The sequence below is a fragment of the Tachysurus fulvidraco genome, chromosome 22, assembly GCF_022655615.1.
Source record: "Tachysurus fulvidraco isolate hzauxx_2018 chromosome 22, HZAU_PFXX_2.0, whole genome shotgun sequence".
Taxonomy (NCBI): Eukaryota; Metazoa; Chordata; class Actinopteri; order Siluriformes; family Bagridae; genus Tachysurus; species Tachysurus fulvidraco.
Genome location: NC_062539.1, coordinates 12,343,710 through 12,366,209, shown reverse-complemented (window position 1 = coordinate 12,366,209; position 22,500 = coordinate 12,343,710). Strand labels below are relative to the sequence as shown.

Sequence of the window (22,500 nt, the reverse complement as noted above, 5' to 3'; positions counted from 1 at the left end):
GAGGCTGTAAACTGCTGTAAATAACCACTTTTTAAAGACAATCAGGCAAAACATTTGGATCGTTGAAAGCAAACACGTCTTAAAACCTGACGACTTTTAATCTTCCTTCCTGCTCACCATCCCAGCTGTGATGATTAAACCTGAGATTTTCATGATGGTTAATAAAGAAGCCCTGCAGTGAGATGCTGTAGTGAAAGGGTTAACTCTGTAACTCACGTCTCAGTCACAAGCAGCTGTTTGATGGAGGAATGAACATGCTGCCTTCAGAATGTGAGGCTCTGCTCTCAGCCAACAGGAAAAGTAAACAAACACGACTCTGTGACCCAAACAAGCGTGAACTTTAGGAGCACCGTCACACACAAAACATGCCCTCCAGAACATCACTCTGCTTCAGGTGAGCAGGTGCCTGAAAGTGCTCCAGAGCAAACATCTCCGATTCCTTCACAACTCGAACGAGTGTAAACAGTTGGGGTCAGTCTGGCTGAAGTGTTGCTGTAAGAGAGCATGAACGCACTTATTGGCTGTGGAAATGGAGCTTGTGTTGATTCTGGACACCAAACTGAAGGAAGTGTAAAGAGTGAAAGGTTTTCATGTCCATCTTCTAAAGTAGCTTCTTAAAGCCTCGCTTGTTAGGTCCCTCGGGAGGCCGAGCGTTACCGGGCAAAAGTCCAAGTCTGTAAACAGTGAGAAAACATGGCCAGCCCTGTGGCTATACAACATGCTTTTAATGTGACTCACATTCGTGAGGGGTAATGGAGCGAATCGTATACGTGGAACAAACAAAAGAACCGATGCAGAACTTAATCGCTCTCGTTATCATCAGAAGCGTTTCTCAGAGCTCTGCGGTTCTGATCTCAATTAAAAAATAAAATACACAGCTACTCAAAACTTCCACGCATATCTTCACTAAGCCTCATACAATCCAGTCCAAAAATGGCAAGACTGGAATAACTGATATTTTATATTTTTATAAACACCATTAACCATCACACACAAACAGAACACACACAAACACACACACACACACACACACACGCACTCTTAAAGGTTAATGAAAAGCAGGATGTATGAAACAACACTGCAACACAGTCAATAAACTCTAAGGCAGTCCTCGGATACCTGTTCTGAACCTGATAACAAAATAACACACAGCCGCTCTAAAACCTCAGTAAACACTGCTGTTCTAGTCACAAACGCTGGAGGAAACATCACCAGTGTGTAAATAACCCAGCTGAATCAGTGGAATCAGCACCATTGCCTCTCTCCTGAAGAGCTTCTCATAGGTTCATATTAACCTAATAACATGAAGAACTTTATTCTTTATAACTGAGCTGTAAATGTTCTGTGTTCTGAGATTAGAACGTAATGACCACTCAGTCCTTTACCCAGAATTCCTTTCTCTAAGGTTTAAAGCACACCCACAACGAGGCTGGCTGTGTAAAAGCTGATCATCTTTACAGAAAAACGTGAACTTACAGTAAATACCTTCCCTGGCTGAGTGAGCACACACACTCACACACATGTGCATGTACACACACGCACACACGCGCACGCACACACGCGCACGCACACACGCGCACACACACAGACAAACACACATACAGACAAACACACATACACACACACATATATAAACACACATATATAAACACACATACACACTCCCACACCCAGACACACACATTCAGACACTTCGAATATGCTAAAGATATTGTCATGGGGACGTGCTGTTAGAGGAAACTAATTAACTCCATCACTGATAAAGTTTCTCAGCTTTGTGTGGATTGTGTTTGAGTCTCAAATTTGTAAATGTTTTTAAGTCTTAAATGAGTAAATGAGTGTAAAAAAAAATGAAGTGAATAAAGGTGTGTTTTTCTCAGCAGCAGCTCCACAACATCCCGGTGTGTTCTGCACCTCGGACTCGTCAGCTGGACGGAGCACAGTTCTCGGCTGAAAGAGCGTCTGTTAGGATCTGATCTCTTAAAAAAACGGACGTTATTTATGCGTGAAGGAGTGAAACGGGACCCGAGGCCGGCTGCTGAGAGACTTTTGTGTGAGATTGTTTTTGTTTTCTTTGCTGTACCGGTGCTTTAATTTCCACAGGCAGTTCGTTAAGTGAGATAATACAGGAGCACAGAGGAGGTCTGTGGAGAGCAGGAGGCTCCCTTCTTCCTCTCCTCTACAGAGACCTCTTTCTCCTACACTTTCTCTTCTTTACCACACACACACACACACACACACACTTTTCTAACATCCTGCTTGAACCGCAGGGACAGAGTGTGAGGAAGGGCAACGGTCAAGTGTAATTACTCTCAGGCTCAGACTTGTGAAAAACAAGTGACATGTGAAACACACACATACATACATATACACATACACACAAGCACAAAAACGCACATAAGCACACACAAACACACACATGCATAACAATAATGTTATATGCCATTATATGTCATATATATAAGGACTTTTAAAAGATAATTACGTCATTTTACTGCCTCAGTGAGAAACAGTTTGCATCAAAAGCCTGAACATTAACCACACATGAGTCACGGAGTCACTTTAATCTCATACTGGAACACAGGCCTCATGTCTGAGCTACAAAACGGTCTGATTAATAAACTTAACAATCTGTTACCTGCTAAAACTTCCACTACTGGGGATACAGTGGTATTGCCTCGTTGGTGTGTAAAAAGAAGCATGAGGAGAGATGAACTTAAACTGATGAGATTTATTTTGAAAAAAAATGAAAAGAAAACCTTTGCACGTAAACATGGAGTGTAAGAGAACTGACAGAAGGTTCACTCTTCACCCTGATGAGCCCTTCACTAGGCTCCTGTTTCATTTCCTCGTACTGACGTTTTCACACGGAGAGCTTCAGAACATTACACGCTGAAGTTAATGTGTGTGTGTGTGTGTGGATGTGGGCAAGTCAATGTGAGTGGGGGGTGTATGTGTGTCTGTGTGTGTCTGTGTCTGTGTGTGTCTGTGTGTGTCTGTGTGTGTCTGTGTGTGTCTGCGTGTGTCTGCGTGTGTCTGCGTGATGTGTGTGTCTGCGTGTGTCTGCGTGTGTCTGCGTGATGTGTGTGTCTGCGTGATGTGTGTGTCTGCGTGATGTGTGTGTCTGCGTGATGTGTGTGTCTGCGTGATGTGTGTGTCTGCGTGATGTGTGTGTCTGCGTGATGTGTGTGTCTGCGTGATGTGTGTGTCTGCGTGTGTGTGTCTGCGTGTGTGTGTCTGCGTGTGTGTGTGTGATGTGTGTGTGTGTGATGTGTGTGTGATGCGTGTGTGAGTGTGATGCGTGTGTGTGCGTGTGTCTGCGTGTGTGTGTGTGTGTGTGTGTGTATAAGTGATGGACAGATGCAAAGCCACAGCATAAAAGGCTTTTCAGCTCAAATCTTAACATCCAGTTAAAATATTTTAAACACAAGAAAAAACTTGCTGTGCTGAAACAACTAACACAAACCTACTGTATAGTAATATATACATTGGTGTGTTATTTTCTCATTCAATTACAGATCTGCAGATGTGTCACACTTTTACAGCTAAAATGAAGTCAAATCACAAATCAGAAAAAAGTTCTGGCTTCAGTGTTAAAGGGTTAAAGCTTTACACCAAACACAACGTTAAACACCTCTGTGGAAGAAAAAACACAACAGTGAATCACTGTGTGTGTGTGTGTGTGTGTGTGTGTGTGTGTGTGTGGAGTCATCGCCCTGGATTAACTTCATACGTCTGAGGAATGCTGGGTTTAAAGTTGCTGAATTCGCTCTTCAGCTACTTCACACAGGAGTCAACACAAATTAAGCCGAGGCCCGTTTATTTTCCTATGGAGCACCGTGCAGCTTTTCCACTCACACACGAGATTTATCTTAAATATTTAACCAACACTAATCAGAGCTTCTCTACCACAGAGCAGACTCACATACAGACTAGACCAAGCAGCTGAAGAGACACAAGTGCTTAAACACAAACACATGCACATATACAGACACGCGTGTTTGTTGTCTATGTGTGTCTGAGAGAAAGAGAGAGAGAGAGAGAGAGAGAGAGAGAGAGAGAGAGAAGTGTAAGAGGTGTAGGTATTGTAAAAAGTAGTGTAAGAGGTGTAAGAAGTGTAAAATCCTGTGTCCTGAAGATGTGAGAGAACATCAAGTTCCCTCTTTACCTCTGGCTGGTACACAGCACTGACACTGGAGACTCCATAAAAACATCACCACGATTACACAGGTTATTAATCACTCTATTATCAGTGAAGTGTGTGCTGTATACCGGTCTGTGAATAAGAATATAGAATAAAGCACCGGTGCGAGTGCATTAATATAAAACTGAGTTGCTGTCTGAGCTGCTGTTAGGCAGAATTCATCAACACCTGACCACCAATCAGAGTCCAGAACTCAGCAGCTCTGAAAGCTACATCACAAACTCTATCATGTGTATGCATTCCATTATAAAAATGAATATAGTAAAATGAATGACTATACTATACTAAACACACACACAATCACACACACACACCAACACACAGTATATCCTTGGGACCTATGCATTCATCCCGTGGATAAAAGAATCATTCATCACTTTTTGCTGCAGCACACCTGGATAAAAAATGTGAACTCATTCTCCGAATGACTGACAACACACACACACACACACACACACACACACACACACACACACACACACACACACACACACACACACACACACACACACACACACACACACACACACACACACACACACACAGCGGAGCCCAGGTCATCTGGCTCTGTGCCAGCTGATAGGTGAATGGTCCTGTGATCAGTCTGATCAGCTTTTATGCTCTTATCTGATCCTTCATGTGTTATCTGATCAGAAGAGTGTGACAGGTGAAACAGTGTGTTATCAGAATCACACACTCCTGCCGTGTTCAGACATCAATAACTCAAACTCAAATTTTATAACACTAACCTTCACTCAGCTCTTTCACTTGAATGAATGTTACACAAGAGGGTCAACGACGAGGCATATCTCCTTCTTCTCTATCCAAAGGCTATTCAATTTATTGATAGTTAATAATTTTTATGTTTTATTTCATCCCCCTGCACTCTGCACCTCCTTTTCACAGGACTCTGCTAATGAGTTACAGACTGAGGTGATCAATCCAAGCGATCGTCTCGAACGATTCCTCTGAACGTTTCTCTAGATCCTTTCTCACAAATTTAGTTCCACCCGCAGTTAAAGAAACTTAGAAGCATGACTGCATAATCATTAAATGTGTGCATAGATGTTAGGAAGAAAAATAGCTTAAAGGAAATTTATATCCAACAAATTATCTTTATAAGACAAGTGGCATGAGAGGCTTACTTACTAGTGTCAATGTAATTCATTTCATTTCATTATTATACTATTATTTTGGATTTTTCTCATTACTTCTAGTGTGCAAGCCTCAGTGTTTAGAAATACATCTGACTCTGAGAGCTGCAATAAGAAACAGAATGGAATGAAAATCAATGTGAATGATCCTACTTCCTTCTGAAGTAAAGACAGAAGTATTTTAGCAGCACCAGTTGTACAGATTACTGTAGATTTAACCCTGCTGTCTCTCATACACTCGTTCCATTAAAGCAATTAACTTTGTGACATATAGTCAGTGAGAAGTTGAATGAAATGGAAGAAATGGATGAAATAAAACTCCGCGACAAACACTTTGTTTCACATGATGATTCAGCCGGCATCATTTATAAATCCTGAAGGACGGCTCGGCTTCCAAGCTGAGAAAACAGAGCCGGATGCAATGAGCTGATCCTACACTGATGACTACAATGAACTCATCAATGCACACAGTGTTTAACTTAAAGAGACCAGTTGTGTAGAGAAACAATACAGTTTTAATATACGGTTAACACAATAATCTGTGTGTGTGTGTGTGTGTGTGTGTGTGTGTGTGTGTGTGTGTGTGTGTGTGTGTGTGTGTGAGAGAATAAAGCTTCCTGAACATCTACATGGTTCCATTTATTTTGTTTGCTTTTATTTATATATTTTACATGTATGTATATATTTTTAAAGAATTATTAGTCTGTTTGAGTTTTCTGCTTTTTGAATTGAATCCACACAGCAATACACTTGTAAAAACAAGTCACCTACAAATCACACACATTTTCTCTGTGGAAATATTTCAGGGACAGAAACCAGGAACTCTTCCTGCTTCCTAGTTTTATAAGAGAACGCTTCATCCACAATAACAGACGGCTTTAAAAACGCCTTGTGTCTGTTCTTTTAGCTTTGTGTTTTATTGTGAATTTATTACAAATTTACAGAAATACACACCATACACAATGCGAGTTACTGAGCCACTTCCGGTTTTGTTTAAACTCCTCAAACACTCTCTCTCTCTGACACACACAGAGAGAGAGAGAGAGAGAGAGAGAGAGAGAGAGAGAGAGAGAGAGAGAGAGAGAGAGAGAGAGAGAGAGAGAGAGAGAGAGAGTGTGTGTTATGGTAACTCAGCTCTGTTATGAATGTTATGTGAATATGAGAAGGGAATTTTGGTGTACTGTCTCTTTAAGTCTATTTATAGCCCCGGTCTGATCTCCTTACCCGGCAGCATGAGCTGAGCCCTTGGAGTTCGGCACCTCAATAAACATGGGGAAAAGTTACCGGAAGTGTGTGTGTGTGTTCCGTTACCTTATTGAGGTGGGGGTTACGAGTGATGTCGTAGCCTCTCTTCTTAGTGACCACTGCACTGCTGCGCTTCTCCTCCGCCCCGTCTTTCATCTTCTTCATCATCATCATGCTCTCCCACTCACCGGACTCACGCGCGACTAACCGGCGGGCCATCTTTAACCTTTAAATAGCGCGCGGGCGGCGACAAGCACCGAGAGCTCACGCGATTACACTGTAATCACGTGTACAGGAGAGGCGTGAAGCAAGAGTGACGATTTCATAACATAACTCCGATTACTGTTAACATTTAAACCAGAAATTTATCTATCTATCTATCTATCTATCTATCTATCTATCTATCTATCTATCTATCTATCTATCTATCTGTCTATCTATCTATAATATGTGAGATGTCAAGATGTAATGATCCAGATTTTCTCAGTCAATGTAGTGATTTATTATTAGAAAAACTCAAAACTAGGTGCGAAAAGAGTAAAAAATAAATAAATAATTAAAACTGTGAAAGATGAGAACTGTGTGAAGATGGATGTGTTGCTCGCAAATTAAACGTTAAACTCCGTAAAAATAAATAGCTGTGTGTGTGAGGGAGAGTGTGTGTCCCGTATACATGAAAGAACATCAGGTCAAGGCTGAAAGGATAGCAGTCCCTACAGGGTTAGGTGATGGCCTCATGTTTTTTTTAAAAAAAAAAAAGCTTTTCCTGGTACGATATCAGAGCTGAGAGATTACAAGTGAATTACTGATGATTATCTGTGCTAAACAACACCCTACTACAGGACTCAAATGTGTGTGTGTGTGTGTGTGTGTGTGTGTGTGTGTGTGTGTGTGTGTGTGTGTGTGTGTGTGTAAAAGATATCATCCGACACACAGAAGGCCTATACAACATTCTGCTTACACACACAGTTTTGCTGATTCACTGATCAGCTGAGGAGATAAAAAAGACTACTGATTCACTGTGACCATGGAAAACACACACACACACACACTTTACTCTCACTGTTCACATATTACACATTTTGGAAATTTTCCATGGCTACAATTTTGTAATTGTGTAAAATGCAATATGATAATTACACAATGACAGACTTTGTCTCATGTCTGTACACACACACACACACACACACACACACAGCTCTTTTACTCAATTTAAAACAAACTTTATCAGGTGAGACAGGAGCCAATCAAAACACTGAACAAAGGAGGCCCATATTTCAATGTACATAAAATAGCTAACAGAATGATGCTGCTTCCAGCCCTTAACATCACCAACACTGAATTCATTGGCTGAGAACTGGATCTGATGATGAAAAGCAGGATATGGTGTGTGTGTGTGTGTGTGTGTGTGTGTGTGTGTGTGTGTGTGTGTGTGTGTGTGTGTGTGTGTGTGTGTGTGTGTGTGTGTGAGAGAGTGGGCAGAAATGAGAGAAACAGCCGAGGGCTCGGATACACACCAATCTGCGTTGGTGGAGTTTGTCTTTAAACTTCAACAGGTTTCTTTTTCCTGGCCTCACAGAACAAACGGATCAGTTTTATAAACATATCCAGCTAAAGACTGATGTATAGGCTGCATGCTGTGTGTGGCTGCCCTCCCACACACACACACAAACATACACACACACACAGATTTGTCCTTCTCTTAACACATATTATATCTAATCTGATATTATTTTGCTGAAACAATTTATTTCACTAACATAAGATGTAACTATGAATGGATAACACCTATTGTGTGTGTGTGTGTGTATGTGTGTGTGTGTGTGTGTGTGTGTGTGTGTGTGTGTGTGTGTGTGTGTGTGTGTGTGTGTGTGTGTTTGTCATGTCCATGTCTAAAAGAAACACCAGGTGCTGTTATTAATTCGTAGGAAGTGTTCTAATCCTCTGTAATCAGACTCAGACTTTAGTGTCTCTTTCCGCTGTTGCAAACTCCTCCGGTACTTCTGTTCTCGGATCTGTGTGTGTGTGTGTGTGTGTGTGTGAGTGTGTGTGTGTGTGTGTGTGTGTGTCCTCATGATAATACAGATGTCTGAGAGCTGTGTAGGACAGAAAAAAAACTCTTATCAGTGTGAAGTGTCTCTGTCTGAGCTCCATGAATTTCCTCTGAGTGTGATTATAGTTTGGATCTTCAGACTTTAATGCTGTGCTCTGTAAGCACACATTTACCACACACACACACACACACACACACACACACACACTTTTTTAATATCTTGTAAAAAGTACAGAATCAGGTAAAACCTCCTGAGAGTGTGTGTTCCAGTGTGTGAGCTGTGATGGATCAGTAAACCCTCCTGAGATGCTCACATTCTTCATTAATCCAAGATAAATAGAGCTGTGGTGCTGCAGAAATTACCCGTTTATTCTGCAGCATCGGTCTGACTGTGAAGCAGCACTGGGCCTGGCCAGGTCAGAGGCAGAGACTCTGGTGTTACATTCTGTGAGTTTGGGAGGGAAATGTTAAAGTGGAAGTCAGGAAGGAATGAAAAAACTTCAAAAAACACTCAACACACAATAAATAAAGAAGCGTTTGTGTATGATTTACTGAACAGTTAATACTGAGAAGAGAGGTGGGGTTATTACAGGCATGGGGTTACAACAAGGGGCAGGGTTATGGTGTGATGTGTGCTTTAATGTTGTGTTTCCACTTTACTTTTTCTGTGTTGCTGTAAAACACGCTGGTGGAAAATGAGGCTGCGCTGTCAGCTCTATCACACCTCTATAAACTCCTCCGTGGTCAGGTGTAATGAGATACGATTAGAGGTTTACAAGAGAGAGAGAGAGAGAGAGAGAGAGAGAGAGAGAGAGAGAGAGAGAGAGAGAGAGAGAGAGAGAAAGAGACTGAGATAGTGAGTACCCTGCCCCAACACACACGCATTTTAGTTTAGAATTTTTATCATTGGACATTGTCACAAAGCAGCTTTACAGGAATATATAAGTAAAGAGTGGAATTATAAATCATTACAAACACCAGAGAGTGGGATTATAAATCATTATAAACACCATAGAGTGGGATTATAAATCATTATAAACACCAGAGAGTGGGATTATAAATCATTATAAACACCAGAGAGTGGGATTATAAATCATTATGAACACCAGAGAGTGGGATTATAAATCATTACAAACACCAGAGAGTGGGATTATAAATCATTATAAACACCAGAGAGTGGGATTATAAATCATTATAAACACCAGAGAGTGGGATTATAAATCATTATAAACACCAGAGTGGGATTATAAATCATTACAAACACCAGAGTGAGATTATAAATCATCTCAAACACCAGAGTGGGATTATAAATCATTATAAACACCAGAGAGTGGGATTATAAATCATTACAAACACCAGAGAGTGGGATTATAAATCATTATAAACACCAGAGAGTGGGATTATAAATCATTATAAACACCAGAGAGTGGGATTATAAATCATTATAAACACCAGAGTGGGATTATAAATCATTACAAACACCAGAGTGGGATTATAAATCATCACAAACACCAGAGTGGGATTATAAATCATTATAAACACCAGAGAGTGGGATTATAAATCATTACAAACACCAGAGAGTGGGATTATAAATCATTACAAACACCAGAGTGGGATTATAAATAATCACAAACACCAGAGAGTGGGATTATAAATCATTATAAATACTAGAGAGTGGGATTATAAATCATTATAATATTTAAGATAAGGGTCAGACGTTTGCATCTGTTTCCCTGCAGGACAGATGAACTGTTGCAGCTCTCACTGTTACACTGTTTTTATTGTCAGTCGTTCCGCTCGTGTGTCAGGAAGTTAGTCAGGATGTACAGTGTTGCTGTTTGCCGAGGTGAAAACTCCTGTAAGTTTTTATTCTGGTGGTTCTTTTACAGCGGTGTTTCATTCCTTTGATCAACTCTGTTTTTTTACTGCGTCCTCTATAAAGTGACATGCCAAGCAGGTAGTGCTGAGGTGTAGGAAATGAAGCTACACTGCTGAAAACCACTTCTTCCTTCTTTACTACAGATTCTGTAAAATATTAAGATAAATTCTCTTCTAGCAGCAGATCCAATTTGAGAACGCTGAAATATTCTGATGACCTACTGATCTTCATGCACAGGATGTTGAGTGAAATCCTTACAACTACATCATTTAATCTGATGTAAATTTTGTTAACTGCTTTTTTTTTTTTTTTCACAAACACAGATTTTACAAAGCCTGCATGATTTGGCAGCAGATCATCGTAATGGTTTCAGGACTTAAAGTTTACTTAAAGTGGTTTGTAAAACAATGAGTCAGTCCCATCTCTGATGAACAGAATATAAATTACTTCTAAAATTTAATCTCAGTGGAATCTGGACAGGGCTCTTCAAAATCCATTATTAAAAATAACCTGACAGATTCCCCTGCAGTCTATAGTCTGGCTCTGGCATGAAGCTGAAATGCCCTTCATATAGGGGAAGTATGTAAGTGTCCACTAAAGCTGTAGGAATTATAATAGATAGGGTAGATGTGTGTGTGTGTGTGTGTGTGTGTGTGTGTGTGTGTGTGTGTGTGTGTGTGTGTGTGTGTGTGTGTGTGTGTGTGTGTGTGTGTGTGTGTAGGGCTTAAAAAAACACAGATCCAACAGAAAAAAAACAGATTATAAAATAACTGTGATGGAAAAAAGCCGAGGTCAAAGACATTTACAAAATTTAGCAGATGCCCTTATCCACAGCGAGTTCCAATTGACCTCATTTTTATACAGCTGAGCAAACGAGGGTTGGGGGACTTGCTCAAGGGATCAGTGATGGGAGCACTGAAGGAGCTGGGATTTGAGCTCACAACCAACCAGTGGGTATTCCACCAACTTAACCACTGAACTACACATCTCCCAAGATATACTGTAATAATGAGAGACACAATTCATCAGGACATCACACACACACGCACACACACACACACACACACACACACACACACACACACACACACACACACACACACACACACACACACACACACACACACACACACACATGCAAATTCACATCTATCGCATGTACAGAACAGTGTTTTCTTGTGCCAAAGCTCACACCACCCACACCCACACCCCCTTACCAAACATACACACACTCACACACACATACACACACAGCCTAAATGTGTAAATGCAAAGAGATGAATTCCTGTTTTGGTTCTCTCACCGACACAAACCCCGTCTGTATCCAAACCCACAGATCTCTCTCTCTTACACACACACACACACACACACACACACACACACACACACACACACACACACACACACACACACACACACACACACACACACACACACACACACTCCCTAAAGTGTTATACAAAGCAAAGTGTGTGTCTTAACTTTTTTGTAGCCTTATCTAACTTTATCGGCTCTCTCTTCACCTGTCTGTCTGTCTTTATCTTTTGGTCTTTTTAATATTCAGTATTGCCCCCCCTGTTTTCTTTCTTTCTTTCTTTCTTTCTTTCTTTCTTTCTTTCTTTCTTTCTTTCTTTCTTTCTTTCTTTCCTTCTTTCTTTCTTTCAGACCCCCTGTGTCTGTCTCTCTGTCCTCTTGCTTTCATGCTTACTTGTTTTTGAAAGAGTAGAATGAACTTTTTTTCTTGATTTTAGTGTGAAATTTATTCAGTGGTTAATGATGGAAGCAGTGGCATTCTCTTTTCTCATTCTCTCCATCCTTCACTCCATCTCAGGACAGACGTCTGTATTGAATCTTTGTAGTCAGATGCTGCTGTGTGGTTCTCATGGGATCTGTTCTCGGTTTAATGTGGAACCATCTCACTCTCTGTCTGAGGTCATGTGCTGTCTGTATGGGCTTTAGTTCTGGTTCCAGGTTCTGGTTCTGTTGTCTTGTTCACATGTTTCTCATTGCATTCTCATTAGTTTGTAAATTTAAACCCTGCATCTCTGTCTTGTCTCATGCTGTCCTGTACTCGAAATCCAAATGTTTGTTCTGTTTAGTATTAAGTTATATTTTATTTGTATAAAAGTGTTGAAAGCACATGTTCCAGTCATGTTCCAGAAATCTGAATTACTGGAATAAAGACATTTAAGTCATCTCTGAAGACTGGTGTCTCATTAATTTCTCTGGTTTGAATTTTCCATTGAGTTGATAGAGATCTGGCAACCCTGAGCTGCACAGGCATTGACAGTGGAGTAAAAGACTATTAAATAAATAAATAAATAAATAAATAAATAAATAAATAAATAAATAAATAAACTAGAAGTACTGAGAGGCTCATCATTAAGAACAACTCTTATCTTGGAAATCTTAGGAAACCCCCTCTCTCAGCTTTCTACCCTCTTCTACATACATGAGCTTACACATCACCATGATTGGCTAGTGTCGCTGTGATTGACAGCGAAAAGAAAGGAAGCCCCTCCCAGTCAAGATTCCATCTCGTGATGTAATGTAAAGGATGTTCAGTATCTATCACTAGATCAGTCTCACAAACACAGAGGCATGGATGTATTGATAAACTCTTTCTGTATTTGATTCATTGCACATGTACTTCAAAGAGCCACATATGAGTCTTGAGACATGGATCTTAGGTCAGTATTTGGATGGGGATGTTTGTTTATGTGGCAACGCCCCTCATATTAAAAATTCTGTAACTTTTTCTGCAAAAAGGAAAAAAGGAAAAAAAAAGAAGGAAAAAAAAGAAAAAGAAACTTGTGGATTCATATCCCATCTGGCAACCCGGGGGGGAAATTTGTGCCAGAACGGCTCGCCATTCCCGTTTCACCGGCATCAAGTGCACCCCAAACACTCACACACACTCTTACTGCGCACCACATACACACACACACACCCGGTGCATGCTGCAGACTGGATTGTCCATTGTTGTTCAGATCTTTACCATGAAATAAAGCAGGACTTTCTCCTGGAATAAAGCAGCAGCTGTTTGGAGATCTTCTCCTCCATCAGGCTCTATGATCTAACAGGTATGGATGAATTTGTGCAGGAATGGAAACTTTGCTCTGTTGCAGGAATCTGAGTGTGATGGAGCAGAAGGCAGACCCTTTACACTCACACTCCTGCCACAGGAATGAGGGAAATAGATATATATTTATCAATATAAATACCTGAATTAATATTTCCAGCTCTCAAACAAAAACAGAAGGATTTTTCCCCCGGATGGTTTCCACCGCACTGAATAGCTTTCCTTTAATTAATACTTTAATGAATCTTTTATCGGGATTGTATTTATTTCACTCGGGTTTATTTCTGTAGTGAAAGTGATGAAAGTGAGTAATGACAGAGGGTCTGAATGAGAGATTGTGCTTCTGATTGTGTAGTGGAGCTTCAGCTGAGGAGGAAGAGGAGCTGACTCTGAGGAGGAAGAGTTTCTCTGCTCTGAGACACTGCAAGAGTTTAGACTTTTGTCTGGTCAAATAAATCAAATAGTTGGAACGATTTGCAAATAGAGTTGTTGTTTTTAAAAAAAAAAAAAAAAAATATATATATATATATATATATATATATATATATATATATATATATATATATATATATATATGTGTGTGTGTGTGTGTGTGTGTGTGTGTGTGTGTGTGTGTGTGTGTGTGCATTTAACAAAATGCTAAAAAATGATTAAATATGTAGTGTTTGATACGTGAGCATACATTTGGCTTAAATGTCAATTAAATGAGATTCCCTATTTTAGTGGTTTTGACTTTTCTTAACTAGTAAAGATCTGTCGAGATGAAACGTTCACTCGAACCCAAGGCCCTCATTCACTTTTTTTATTCTGGGAGAAAGTGTGTGTGGCAGCGCAGTGTAATTGTGGTTTGGGATAAAGTTTGGAAATTTAGATCGAATCTAAAGTAAATGTGTGTGTGTGTGTGTGTGTGTGTGTGTGTGTGTGTGTGTGTGTGTGTGTGTGTGTGTGTGTGTGTGTGTGTGTGTGTGTGTGTGTTGAAGACAGACAGACAGACAGAGAAAGAGAGAGACAGAGATATGTTTTATTAGACCGTTATTATGGTATTTAATGGATTTTCCTAGATTTCAAATAATGACGTGGGAAAATCTGAAGATCAACTGTGTCACCTAATTACATCACACAGAGTACACTGCATGTGTGTGTGTGTGTGTGTGTGTGTGTGTGTGTGTGTGTGTGTGTGTGTGTGTGTGTGTGTGTGTGTGTGTGTGTGTGTGTGTTGGCATTCTTCCTAGCTCTTAATTTCATCCCACATTACTGCTGGCTCTCAGCCTTTACTTCTGTCCTTAGCGCGCACACACACACACACACACACACACACACACACACACACACACACACACACACACACACACACACACACAGAGCACGTGTGTGGACACTGCATGTGTGTGTGTGTGTGTGTGTGTGTGTGTGTGTGTGTGTGTGTGTGTGTGTGTGTGTGTGTGTGTGTGGTTACTGATAGTAAAATAAGTGAAGGTGAATATCGTGAGAGAGTGAAAGAGAAGGTAAAGGCATGAGTGAGAGACTGGTAGAAAGGGAGAATAAAAAGGGTTGAGATAAAGCTACATATCAAGCATCCAGCAGATTTACACACCGTCGAAAGCCCTAAGGTCCGAGTTTAGGCACCTTTATGACGCACCTTTATGTGGCTTCTGTTCTAGCTTCAGCTCATTCAGCCTGAACTTGAGCACTATTATTGTTTACACCGTGTTCACTACACGTGTCACAATATATCACAAGAATTACTGGAAATTATGTCTTCTTCATTCTCTGAGTCTGATGGTGTGAACTTGATAATGACTTGAAGAGTAAACACAAACTAACACACCATTTGGAGCACTTCATGTAGTAGTATAATAATAATAATTATAATAATAATAACGTGAGGGGGGCACGGTAGCTTAGTGGTTAGCACGTTTGCCTCCCACCTCCAGGGTTGGGGGTTCGATTCCCGCCTCCGCCTTGTGCGTGTGGAGTTTGCATGTTCTCCCCGTGCCTCGGGGATTTCCTCTTGGTACTCCGGTTTCCTCCCCCCGGTCCAAAGACATGCATGGTAGGTTGATTGGCATCTCTGGAAAATTGTCCGTAGTGTGCGATTGTGTGAGTGAATGAAAGAGTGTGTGTGTGCCCTCCATCCAGGGTGTATCCTGTGACCCGAGAAGTTCAGATAAGCGGTAGAAATTGAATGAATGAATAATAACATATGTGTGTGTGTGTGTGTGTGTGTGTGTGTGTGTGTGTGTGTGTTGTGTTATCATGTGTCTCCCTCTAGTGGAAATCGAACAGCGCACTATTTTTCCCCAAACTAAATCAGGAACTTTAGTACACACTTTAATGTATTGTTTATTCATCTTGAGCAAACATACGTCACTCCGTACGTGTGACTGTCCTGACGTACCTGACTGTCTTAAAAAACATACACAAAATATTGGCACCCCTCTCTATCCAGCCACATCTAACCATAGAGTGGATTTGTTGTGTTTGGAGGTTTATATAGGTTAACATACCATGGTTTTGTTTTTGTGTGTGTGTGTGTGTGTGTGTGTGTGTGTGTGTGTGTGTGTTGGTTTTAATCAGTGTTAAACACTTACTGTACTTTATTCATTCCCTGTGTTTTATTATGTCTGTGTTTTAGTTAAAGAGTAATACTTTACATATACAGTGTGTTAAGTGCTCTCTCTCTCTCTCTCTCTCTCTCTCTCTCTCTCTCTCTCTCTCTCTCTCTCTCTCTCTCTCTCTCTCTCTCTCTCTCTCTCTCTCTCGTGCAGGTGTGTTTCTGTATTAGAGATGGGACCCGTACCCCTGAGTCTCCTGCTTTCTGTACTGTTCCTGCTGTGTATCTCTCCAGCTCTGAGCTCAGGTGACGATGACTACACCTGGCCGCAGAGGAAGATGCCGCTCGTGCTCGACAAACGCACAGTGCGTCTGAGCGCCTCGAGCTTCTCGTCTGAGCATCAGTCAGAGCTGAACGGCACGTGTGGGATCGAATGTCAGCGTGAGTTTCCGGAGCCGAGCTTGGAGGCTCTCCAGAAGATGCTTTCTTACGAAACCATGTACGAGAACGGCACACGCACACTCACGTCTGTCATGCTGCAAGAGGTCATGGCCGAGAACACGTCTTCATCCTCCACATCCCGGCGTAAACGTGAAGTCTACGGCCCGGACACACGCTTCACCATCTCCGACAAGCAGTACTCGATGAAGTATCCGTTCTCCACCGCCGTGAAGATTTCCACCGGCTGCACTGGTGTGCTTGTGTCACCCAAACACGTACTGACCGCTGCTCACTGCATCCACGACGGCACGGATTACATCAAAGGAGCAGAGAAGTTAAGCGTTGGAGTTCTGCGTGACAAGAAAAAGGGAGGAAAGAGAAGACGTGGGAAGGGCAGAAAGGAGGAGGGTGAGGCAGAGAAAGTGGAAACGGAGATGGGGGGAAAGAAACGAGAGCGAAAGTCTAAAGGTCGGAAGAGTCGGAACAAGCGGAGCGCGGAGTCTGGAAAGCCAACGTTTCGCTGGACGCGCGTGAAGAAGACACAGATCCCCAAAGGCTGGTTTAAAGGTGTGTCAGACAGTGCAGAGGCTGATTACGATTACGCCGTGCTCGAGCTGAAGAAGGCACAGAAGGTGCACCACATGGAGCTCGGAATCATCCTGTCTGTGAAAAAGCTTCCCGCTTCACGCATCCACTTCTCAGGGTTTGATGACGACCGGCCCGGGAACCTGGTGTACCGGTTCTGCTCCGTTTCAGACGAGTCCAACGACCTCATGTACCAGCAGTGTGACGCGAAGCCCGGAGCGAGCGGTGCCGGTGTGTACGTGCGTCTGAAGGAGCCGGGGAAGAGGAAGTGGAAGCGGAAGGTCATCGGCGTGTTTACGGGGCATCAGTGGGTGCAGGTGAACGGCCAGCAGCAGGATTATAATGTAGCTGTGAGAATCACGCCGGTGAAATTCGCACAGATCTGTTCCTGGGTACACGGAGACTCCAGCATGTGCCAAAACACCTAATGGAATAAAACTACCCTGCCTTTTACCCCATTAACCCCCAACACCCTGCTCTCACACTTTATAACCTTGGAGTTATCCAAACAGTGTGAAGTTTAGCAGTTTACACTTATATTCAAAACACCGTCTGCACCTCCCATACCACGTCTACCCTGTCCATAACCACCTCTGCCCCTCCATCAGACCAATCTGCCCCTTCTCCTTCCCCATCTGCCCCTCCCTTGCCCTATCTGCCCCACCCATTACCCTGTCTGCCCCTCCCTTACCCCATCTGCCCCCTTTCTTACCCTATTTTTTTTTCACATCAGCTGCACTCATCTTTTTCACTTGTCTTCTTACCCCATTTCTTTATCCCGAGTCTTTAACTATTTCTGTTCTTTATAAAATTATTCCCAAAAACAGCATTTTAAATCCAGGCGAGAAAAAGGTCAGCATTAATGTATTTTTTTTATAATGAATTATTGTATTGTTATTATTATTTTAATCATCCTAAAGTCTCAGGGCTCCAGTCAGACCCTGTACTTCCTTCTGCACCGACCATTCATCACTGTAACACCAACAGCTCATAAACATCATTTATTTTTAGTTTAAAACAAACCTGCTAAAAAGTTGTTGTTTTTTAGGATTCACTTGATTTAAAACAGCTTTGAAAAATTAAAATAAAACAACTTTTTATTTTTCGCATGTCATCCGTTGCTTTTAAGCAAATTTGGTAGTTTATGACTCAGAAAAAATTTTTCTCAGAGAAGATTTGGTATTTTATTGATGATTTCTATATTGTGTTTCTTAAATGTTTCCTAATTTTCTCAGTGTTCTGATGGTGTTTCAGTCGTTGCTGTAACCTGCTAAGTTTTGATGTAAGTTTTGTTGACGTCGTCCCTGTGAATGTCGTGTTATAAACTGACGCAGATGCTCACATCGACATTTTGGTGCTAATTTAATGTTTGATGTTCAACATATTGTTTTCAGGCTCGTCAGAGTGTTATTGAGTAATGTACTGTAGAATTATAGAAATCTTTAGTCTGCTAAATTTAATGTTAACATTGCAGAAGATTATTTAAATTCCATCGCCTCTGGACATTTTGTTGTTGTTATAACGAGAGTAAAAGACATAAATAATGGAGGAGTAAATCAGGAGCGTTGCTGTAAATTCAGATTTTCCAAAATGTGTTGGATTTTTTTTTTAAAGACCAAATAAATTATGATTCATACAAAAAGTCCTGAGTTTAATGTTAAACTTCTGAGACATGATTTAACAAGTCAGACACTTTTTAATGTTCAGTGTATTTATTTATTTATTTATTTTTTATTGCATCTCAAAAGGTATACATGCACTGGGTTGGGGAGCAGAAAGATATGACGAAATCAAGGAAAATAAATATATTTAGAAATACATAGAAATACATTTATAAATAAATAAACTCATTGAGAAAATAAACTTAATATATATAATCTTCCATTAGGTCCACAGATGATCAAAGAACAACATCGAAACTTCAGTATGTGTGTATATGTCTGCATGTGTGTGTATGTGTGTATACAATTGTGTGGGTGTGTGCGGGTCTGTGTTTGTATACGGCTGTGTGTGTATATGGTTGCGGTTGTGTGTGTGTGTATACAACTGTGTACGGTTGTGTGTATTTGGTTGTGTGTGTATATGCAGTTGTGTGTATATACATCTTTTGTCTGTGAGTGTGTGGTTGTGTGTGTGTGTATGTGTGTAAGGTCGTGTGTGTGTGTGTGTGTGTGTGTGTGTGTGTGTGTGTTTAATCATCCACATTCCTTCAGTTCCTCATGCCTGTGTTCCAGCACTGTATTTAACGCTCTGCTTCCCTTCAGCCATCATCACCTCACACTGTAGCTCTTACTAATTAACACACTAGCTAGGAAGTTCTCACTGTGATAAAAAATACACACTTGCATGATGTGAAGTTAAGTCAACAAGAAACGCTAAAAACACTGTTGGAACGCAGAGGATCATGGGTAATTCCCTACAACACACTGTAGCACGTGTGGTTATTTCAGACAGGAGAAAAATACAAGAAATGAAAGGAAATATTTACTATAAATAGAAATGTAAACTTTAAGGACAAGGTTTATGGAGCTTCACGCTTTTACAGGAGCACAACCATGGTTCAATTAAAACACCGTTTCCTGTCAATGCTTCCGGCATTAACTCTAGTGTCTCTCCCACACTGTGTACAAGCCAGAATCATCAGTTTAAAGTGTGTTTCATCCTCAGCTCAATCTTATCTTCTTACAGTGAGCTACTAACAGTTTTACTAACAGTAAATTTTTTAGAAAATGCTGCTTTTAATTCACGATAAATCAGAATTTACATAGAATCGTATTTGCTGCTCATGACGGTACCATTTTTTGGAAATGCAATATGATTGGCTGCACGTATTTAACTTAAGCTCCGCCCTCATTACCATGTGTCAATCATTACAGATTTGAATCAGATGACATCTGGAGTGTTAGTGTGAACACAGTGTTACTGCACACAGCCGAAACTGTCACATAAAAGTGTGAGGTGTTTCAATTTATAAACATCTGCTCCATCACATTGTCATAAAAACCTTTCAGTGATGAAACCTGACCAGAAATGAACCGTAGGGAGCAAATACTGTGTCGACACTCTGAAAACGAACCAGTAAGAGGGAGAATGTGCAAGCCCAGGTATGAGTTTCTACTGCATATGTAAACGTCATGAAGTTCTACTCATTAACATACATGTGTAGAACCAACAGTAGGGTCACATCATCGTTTAATAACCAGATTCACATCGTCCACAGATACACAGATAGAGGAGAGCAAAACCTTCCGCAAGGACACGTTACACACTGCTCCAACACTCAACAATCACACACAAAACAGGAAACACACATGAACATCATTCAAGCTCTGAAGCTAACACTTTGCAAGAAAACGCTACACATTTGAATATTTATACGTTTTCATTTTTTTTTCCTGTTTAGTTTTCATTAAAACAAAAGATCACATCAAGATAAAGCACTCCGTCTCTCACACTCACTCTCTCTCTCCCTCTCTGTCTATCTATATTTTTCTTTTTTTTCTCTACAGTTCACTTCACAGATTGTGCTACGACACACACGGCGCAGAGAGGAGGAACGGGGTGTGGATATGAAATAAGGGGAGGGGCTAACTGCAGGATCTTCAGGTGTATGTGGGTGTAAACGATCAGCAAATCAGCTTTCAACTGAGCCAAGTCCAAAATCACTGAGAAAATGAGAGGGAGGGAGAGAGAGAGAGAGAGAGAGAGAGAGAGAGAGAGAGAGAGAGAGAGAGAGAATGTTTACTACTTAGAGAACAATAATTCAAAAAAGCAAAATATACCTCCATTTTGGATGCTGCTCAGGAGGGTGGGGTTTAGCACAGGAATGCTAATGCTGTTAGCAGAAAGACAGACAGAGAGACGGACACATCGGAGTTTCTCATACCTTACAGATTATAAGAAGTCTTTAATGTTAAGGTCGGCCAACGGGTCTTTAGTCGGCGGCTTCTTGGGGCTCGGAGCTGCAGGACCTGGAGACAGCTGAGAAACACACAAATGCGCACACACACACACACACACACACACACACACACACACACACACACACACACACACACACACACACACACAGTAAGTGCACACATTCGTGAATAAACACACAAATTGTTGCAAATGTGAAAAAGTACTTACTGGTGCAGCTGCCGCTGCAAAGGGAGGCCTCATCATCGACTGTCCCATCATCATCTGCTGAGGCATCATGGGAGCTCCAGCACCTCCTGCAGGGGGCTAGAGGGGGAGTTTTCTTAATGGCATTTTTTGTCTCAGTCATTTTGAAATTAAAAATACAAACAGTCTGTAACTCTTTACTCATATTTATAGACACTACAATAATGCAAATAAATAATAATAATAACACAGTAGTTTATATTCACCAGGCTGAATGCAGGCTGCGTCCCCATGGGTGGATGCATGGCTCCCGTAGACGGTGCTCCAGATGTTGCTCCAGCCTGAAACATACATCACATCTTGTTTTTTTGAGTCTTGTTTACATTCTAGTTTTGTAACATAGTGACATGTTGTGTGTAAAGCTGATGATGATGATAAGAACTGCTGTTTCTCAGAACATTGTGAACACAATAGATGAGATGGTACCATGGGTGAAGTGCCCCAGCTGGTGGGGGCAACCTGAGGGGTCCAGTTCATTCCACCGGTCAACTTCTTCTCACCATCCCTGCAACACACGCACACACACAGCACTGTTCTACACTCTGCACTTCACTTACACAACCACCCATCTGCCATGTTCTGTATACATATATATAAGGTAACTTGTGTGATTGACAGGTGAGTGGTAAGCCCCGCCCACCCACAAGAACATCCTTGTTCTAATTAACATAACATGTTATATGTATGGTATGTGTTAGAAAATGATCAAACCCAGCCACAGAGAACTATCTTACTTTTTTTGGCTTCCCATTCCCAGATCTGCAAAAACATAAATATTATTAGTAATAAAACATGAATATTAATGTATGTTAATTAGTATTAGCATTAGGGGTGGGCGGAATGACCAAAAATCTGTTTCACGGAATAAGTTATTTTATTTCACGTTAGCGGTATATATCATGGAATAATAATTTTTCAGGTGCGTAATATATTAAGTACCACTTTAACACTTTAAAAATAAAGAATAGGCTTTCTCGTCTTCTTTTATTCATTTTTCTTTTATTTAGCATTAGTAGTGAACCACGTCCATACCACTGATGTCGTTTCACAACAAGTTCCTCCTCCTGTTCGGGATTGGTTTGTGGGATTTCTTTATCAGCATGCGTGTCTTTCTCCGTGTTTTTCTTCTTATCTAC

The 22,500-nt window shown here is 41.0% G+C and overlaps 3 protein-coding genes across 7 annotated transcripts in view; 1 reads left to right on the top strand and 2 right to left on the bottom strand.

The window, feature by feature from the left end:
- The window catches only part of me1 (malic enzyme 1, NADP(+)-dependent, cytosolic), a 40,909-nt gene extending 34,026 nt beyond the window's left edge, over positions 1 to 6,883 (bottom strand). For both annotated transcript variants that reach the window (XM_027142884.2, XM_047806692.1), the window contains exon 1: positions 6,670 to 6,883. In XM_027142884.2, coding sequence (XP_026998685.2) covers positions 6,670 to 6,822 — 153 coding nt within the window. In that variant the 5' untranslated portion in view covers positions 6,823 to 6,883. The remainder of the gene's footprint in view (positions 1 to 6,669) is intronic.
- A 6,528-nt stretch (positions 6,884 to 13,411) lies between these two features.
- Positions 13,412 to 18,302, top strand: prss35 (serine protease 35). The gene is made up of 2 exons (XM_027142887.2): positions 13,412 to 13,618; positions 16,386 to 18,302. The coding sequence occupies exon 2, from the start codon at positions 16,405 to 16,407 to the stop codon at positions 17,623 to 17,625; it is 1,221 nt and encodes a 406-aa protein (XP_026998688.1). The 5' UTR covers positions 13,412 to 13,618; positions 16,386 to 16,404; the 3' UTR covers positions 17,626 to 18,302.
- Positions 18,303 to 18,635: 333 nt separating this feature from the next.
- Positions 18,636 to 22,500, bottom strand: part of snap91a (synaptosome associated protein 91a) — a 24,657-nt gene continuing 20,792 nt past the window's right edge. For all 4 annotated transcript variants that reach the window (XM_027142873.2, XM_047806687.1, XM_047806688.1 and 1 more), the window contains 6 exons: positions 22,099 to 22,123; positions 21,791 to 21,869; positions 21,571 to 21,645; positions 21,329 to 21,424; positions 21,084 to 21,178; positions 18,636 to 20,862 (listed from right to left, as the gene is read on the bottom strand). In XM_027142873.2, the coding sequence (XP_026998674.2) occupies positions 21,092 to 21,178; positions 21,329 to 21,424; positions 21,571 to 21,645; positions 21,791 to 21,869; positions 22,099 to 22,123 (362 nt within the window). In that variant the 3' untranslated portion in view covers positions 18,636 to 20,862; positions 21,084 to 21,091. The remainder of the gene's footprint in view (positions 20,863 to 21,083; positions 21,179 to 21,328; positions 21,425 to 21,570; positions 21,646 to 21,790; positions 21,870 to 22,098; positions 22,124 to 22,500) is intronic.